Consider the following 6,000-nt stretch of genomic DNA (forward strand, 5'->3'; position numbering starts at 1 on the left):
TTCGTCTGCCGCCGCCTGGGAACGGAACAGACCGTCATATTGTTTAACTTGTTCCTTTGATCCAGTAAACTTGGTTTTCATACTGAGAAGTAACTCTTAGTTTTGGGTTTTCAGAATTGGATTCTCGAAATTCTGCAGAACGCTGCCCGGGATGCCCAGTCTGCCTATGAGATCCTGAGGGACTATAGCCTTTTAACGTGGATTTTACACATCCTTGAGAGCAGGTGAGCACCTTGTGTGTGAGACGTGTGTTGGGTGGGAAGAGAGTGGGGTGGAGACCGTGGAGTCTGCTGCTGGCTTCAGCGTTGGTGGGAAATGGGCAGGAGAATCCAGACTCTCTCGTTGGGACTTCAGGGGGTGGTCCAGCTAGAAGGGAGAATCGTGCCCCACCCATCCCCATGCCGAAGCCTCGTTTGTGTGGCAGGCTCCCTGTTTTGACTTGGATGCTGTGCTTTTGGGGGCTGCGGTGGGGGTGAGCAGGTGGGATTGCTGGGGGCGGGGCCAGCCTGCCACCCACTGCCAGGTGCAGCCACTGTGGGCAGAGCCTGTCCCGTGGCTCCCCAACCCCTGCTCCAGCTAGGGTCACCGAAGGGAGAGGACATGGCAGTGAGCATTCCATACTTGGTTGCAGGTTTCTGGAGACCCAGCTGCTGTCCAACATCATCTCCTTGCTACACACACTGTGGGTGACCAACCTGGGGGACAAAGGAGCGGCGTCCGAGGGCCAGGCTTCCTGCCAGCCAGGGTCCCAGGAGCCTCTGAAGCTGCTCGCCCTGCACTTGGTCAACGAGTTCCTATATGTTCTCGTTGCGCTCATGAGGCACCTGAGGTAAGCGCCTGCCCCACCGGCGCGGCCCCTGGCGTGGGGCTTCTGTGGACATCCCCTCTCAGTGGTCCCCTCGGTCCTGGCTCCACAGGTGGGGCTCTGGGCCCGAGGGCTGCTGTCAGTCGTGGATGACGTCAGAAAATCTATTTTAGCTGTTTCTTCTTTTCTGCTTCAACTTTGGGAGGCTCCTTTCACGACCCTGAGAACCTGACACTCTGGAAACCTAAAACGTGTCATAACAGATCATTTTTAGCGGCAAACAACTTGATAATTTGATTCAAGCACTTCAAGTGGTGTCTTGTAGAAAGAACGTCTTTTCCATGACTTTAAAGCTAAGAAAGGCAGGCTGTTCCCAGACTCGCCTCTGCCTTCGCCAGCCCGCACAGACTCACTTGTCTGAGACTCTGCTTGGAAATTCCAGTATTTCCATCTGGCTCCTGGGAATAGTGCGCCTCCGTTCCTCAGGCTGCTGACTGCTCCCCACATTCCACTGTCTTAGAGAAAATACAGCCTGTGCACTCGGAGTTCTGGCTTGGGGACAGAGGTGGTGCTGATGGGAGCCGGAAGAACTGATCGCCAATGGATGATAATCTCAGTGAAGACTTTCTTGATAAACCTGAGAGCGTGTGGTCTTTGGTTGCTCCGCATTGTGAAATCAGTGCCGACAGACCGCTCTCTTATTCCGCGGCTGTTGAAAGACACACCGGTGTTTGAGAACTGACTACTATTTAAGACAATTTTAATATCGTGCAGAGCAGCTGGTATTGAATTTTCAGTTCCCTCGAGGTCAGGGCGGATTTCCTGCGGGAGCGCACGGTCGGGTTTGGCCATCGGTGGGGCTGAGTGCGCGAGGCTGTGAGGCCCAGGGGAATCGGCCGTCCTGTGGCGCTCGGTCAGGCGGCTGGCACCCCGACCCTCACGGCCTCTCCGCCTCGCTCTCCCGGTTAGCCATGGTTTCCAGGAAATTTCTGTCTCCAGCATGGAGGGGAGACTCCGGTCCCCACCGTGCCTCTGCTAGAGCAGCTTGTTTTTTCCTATTCTTTGTGGTGGGCGCCATGCTCCTGTGTCTGTTGTGAAGGGACACCTGAGTCGTGGGTGGACCTTCGGCCCCTCTGGGTCTGTGGCATTGCCCAGCCACCCCGGTCCTGGGCTGGGGGATGAGGAGGCAGCTTTGGCTCAGTTTGTGACATTGGCTCCCTACAGGCCGACCTTGGCCTCCGCCCAGCTGACCAGCTTCTTCGCGGCGCTCCACTCCGTGCTCAGGTACCGGGCCACCGTCATGCAGGCCTTCAAGGACATGAACCGCTTCACCGTGAACGAGACGGTGCTGTCCACCAAGGACGTCCTCGTTCTCCTGCACAAATGGAGCCTCCTCGAGAGAGACGTGAAGCTCCAGGAGGACCTGAGAGCGGCCTTTGAGAAATACCAAGTTAGGGAGCTCCTGAGTGAGTGTCGGGACCCGACCAGGTGGTGTTCCCCAGACTGTGCTCATGTCCCCCGCAGAGCTGCCGGCACTCGCCCTCTCTGAGCAGCCAAAGCTGACGAGGTCCCGAGGGCGGGCCCCCCATCCTTGGGAGACCTGGCTTGGAGCTCCCCCCACCACTGTCATGGCTCGCGGGGAGGGCCAGCGGGTGGCTTTGGTTGTGGTGAGGTTGGAAGGGCTTTGTCCTGAGAGCAGCCATGACCGTCACAGTCCAGTCCGGTGTGGAGCTCTCACGGGGCTCCAGGGGTAGGAGCATGTCCTGTGGGAGCCGAGCATGGGCCAGCGCTCGGGACCTCTCCCTCTTCCCCCCTCCATTACCCACCTGCCCCCGACCTGTGTGGGGTAGAGGGCGTCAGGCTCACTGTCTTCCTTTCTGGGTGGGGGACAGAGATGCTCAAGGACAAGAACAAGCCCGTCGCGCCAGCCCGAGCCCGAGGCCCACGGGGCCGGAAGAGGAGGCCGGGGGAGGCAGAGGAGATGGCTGACCCTGAGCCGCAGGCAGCCGCCCTGGAGACGTGCAGGGGCCTCCTGAGGTCCATACTGATGCACTGGGGGCCCGCGGACGGGGCCGCCCCCGAGAGCACTGCGCCGGGCCTGGCGTGCGCTGCCACGTCCCTGGCGGTCCGCTGGGCGCTGCGGTCGGTGGTGGAGTGTCCGCCGAGCAGGGCGGAGGCCGCAGGACTGCTCGGCTGGATGAAGAGCCACGTTCTGCCACAGCCGCGGGTCGTGGCCGAGCTGCTCGGGGACAGCGCCATGAGGAGTAGCATCTTCAAGCTGTACGGCCGGTTCTGCGGCGCCGGGGAGCTGGCGGGGCCCGCGCGGAGCCTGGCCTGCCTGTTCAGTGAGGTCCTGCTGCAGCTGCTGGCGGCCCAGGGCCCTGTGCAGAGCCCCTGCCACCCTGCGGTCCAGCGCCTCTGTCTCGCCTCCCTGCAGGAGGACGATGGAGCCACTGCAGGTGAGGTGCCGCGTCGAGCCTGTTGGGGACTCGGGATGTAGCACTCACGCGGCCGAGCCAGAGTGCCAGGCTCGTAGTTGCCGTCGGGCCCCAGACATGAGGGGAGCGGAGGCCTTTGCCGTTGCTCTCAAGCGAGAGCCCAGGGGCGGCCATGTGTATGCGGACAAGTGCCCACTCAGGCCCGCTGCGGGGCGCCAGCTGTCCTCCGTTCCCAGCCTTCCTCCTGCGAGGGCTTCCGTCTCACGGGGCACCCGGGGTACACGTGGCTGCGGGTGCACACGTGTGCGGACTTGCACGTACATGCCCGGGCACGCACACGTGCCATCCTTTCCCCAGGGATGGGAGGGGGGCAGGAAGGGAGGATAGCTAAGCCAGCAGCCCGAGCAGGTGGCCTCCCAGGGGCAGGAGGCGGGGAATGATTTCTCTTGCCTGGATGCTTTCGGGGAGTTGAGTCTGGGCCTGGGAAACCCTGTCACCTCCCCTGCGCCATTGAGGAAATGACGTGAAATGATCTTGGAACCTCTCCTCAGACCTTAATTCCGAGTCTCGGCATGGGTGGCCAGAACCAAGAAGAAACTTGGCTTGTAGTAGCTTTCCTTACATTTCACACACGTTCATCAAATAAAAAGATAAATTTTAGTGTGAAGAAGATTAACCCCAAAGTTAAGCAAAGGCAGAATTAATTTTTCTTAAACATTTGCTTGCCTCCTTTTGCCACAGTTCATTGGGCGTTGAGTAAAGCCCTGTGTCCCCATGCGGGGGGGAGGGGTGTTGGGGGAGGTGACTGGTTTTCCAGCAAAGTAGCCTGTGTCCTCATGGCCCTCTTGTCTACCTCTTCCTCAGCCACCGCAGCGTTCCTGGTGTCTCTGTACATTAAAGACATCTGGCTGGGGGCCCAGCGGCCAGACACCCTCCTAACCCATGTCCAAATGGTTTGTGACGCCACAGAGGACACGCTAAGTAGTGACGAGGAGGCCGTCGTCATCCTCTGCAAGGACATCGCCGCCTCGGTCCCCAGTGCGTGACGCCCTGCCTCCTGATGCCTTCTGACACCAGGTTCTAGAAGTTCGGTTGAGTCAAGGGTTTTCATGCAAAAGTTCTGTCTGCGGTCACTGCGTTTCCTGACAAGTGAAGTTGACTTATCTAATTCACCAGCAGGCACGGAGCGCACGCACTGTAGTTGGAGCTGTAGTGGGCGGGCGGCCTTCCGGGTCGCAAGCCCGTTCAGTGTTCGGATAGGCAAGACCCTTCCTCTCGGCTTCGTCGCTCTCCAGAGAATACACGTCAAGTTGAGGTGACACTTCCGAGCACGGAAGGGATTTGTGCATGTTAAAGCCAAAATGTGCAAGAATACAGTACGTCGGCTGAAAGAGGGTGAAGAGAGATGTTTCAGCTTGTCTTCGCGTGAGAAGTCTTACAGAGCTGTGTATAGCTTTGTGAGTGAACGAGCTCCTGCCAGTGTTGATTATTTTAGTACGTAAAAGGGTGTTACACTAAACCCTTACAGTGTAAAATGGATTTGACCTCTGCTTTGGAAAGAAAGCCTGTATTTTTTTTAATTGTTTCAAAGCGGGGGCTTGGGATCTTGTAACTTGTTAATAAATGTCTATTTTTGTTAGACGTTTGTGTTTTGCTTAATTGGTATTAACAGGCCATTTTATTTCACAGAAACGTGCATTTTAAAGGTCAAGATTTGACTTTTTAAGGTTCCTGTGTTAATTGGCGCAGCAGCCGACAAACCCTGGAGAATTCTGGCGTGTGCGGTTAGAGCTCCGCGTGTGCCCACCGCCCTCTCACGGTGTGGGGGCTGGGGAGGGGGAGGATTGCTGCTTGGCCTCGGTCACAGGACCGCACAGCGGCCTTCCCTGACCCTCGACCTCAGCTTAAACGTTGACACTTTGATGTTCCTGCAGTATTCCTTAGACTGGGTTCTGGTGGTTTTTCATGATTGAGGATTTTTGACCAGGATAAGAGCAGTGCTGGTCTGCCTCCAATCCCTTTACCCACTCCGGGCTCATTGTCTAGAAAGCAGGGTGTGGCTGCCTCCCTTCCTCTATTATACCCCAAACACCTGACCAGTGTGTTTTGAGACCGTTCCCAAATCAGAATTGTGCTTTTAGGTTCAGGTAAAAAAGTCCGTGTGTTCTTTCTCACCCCTTTTCTGTGTCTCTGGAGCTCCGTCTCCCCGCCCTCATCTTCCTGTCTAGCCCCCTGCCCCAAGTCAGGGAAGGCCGAGCCTGCCCCCGTCTGGGGGATATTTCAGTCCACCGGGGGTGGGCTGTGGGTTCTGGGGCTTTGCACCTTCTGTCTGCCAGGGCCAGGCTGTTGGGCACTGAAGGACTGGATCCTTCGGAGGACTCAGACCAGAGGTCCCATAACGTCACCCAGATGGCTCCCATCCTACCAGCTCAGAGACATCCTGTGACACCATTCCAGTGCACCCCTCTCCCCTTGGGGTCTGCCTTTTTTTTTTTTTTTTAAAGATTTATTTATTTGACAGAGAGAGAGAGATCACAAGTAGGCAGAGAGGCAGACAGAGAGAGAGGGGGAGGCAGGCTCCCTGCCAAGCAGAGAGCCCGATGCGGGGCTCAATCCCAGGACCCTGAGATCATGACCCGAGCCAAAGGCAGCGGCTTAACCCACTGAACCACCCAGGCACCCCGGGTTCTGCCTTTTAAAGGCTTTGGGGAGGTCGTGAGTGTGACTTGGATCCCCTGACTGCAGTCAGCGGGGCTG

General features: G+C 57.6%; 1 protein-coding gene across 2 annotated transcripts in view; it reads left to right on the plus strand.

Moving 5' to 3' along the window:
* Window positions 1-4,884, plus strand: part of URB1 (URB1 ribosome biogenesis homolog) — a 68,270-nt gene extending 63,386 nt beyond the window's left edge. For both annotated transcript variants that reach the window (XM_080824333.1, XM_080824334.1), the window contains 5 exons: window positions 115-224; window positions 632-829; window positions 2,030-2,271; window positions 2,698-3,264; window positions 4,108-4,884. In XM_080824333.1, coding sequence (XP_080680459.1) covers window positions 115-224; window positions 632-829; window positions 2,030-2,271; window positions 2,698-3,264; window positions 4,108-4,289 — 1,299 coding nt within the window. In that variant the 3' untranslated portion in view covers window positions 4,290-4,884. The remainder of the gene's footprint in view (window positions 1-114; window positions 225-631; window positions 830-2,029; window positions 2,272-2,697; window positions 3,265-4,107) is intronic.
* Window positions 4,885-6,000: the final 1,116 nt, after the last annotated feature.

Source organism: Martes martes (assembly GCF_963455335.1).
Source record: "Martes martes genome assembly, chromosome: 1".
Taxonomy (NCBI): Eukaryota; Metazoa; Chordata; class Mammalia; order Carnivora; family Mustelidae; genus Martes; species Martes martes.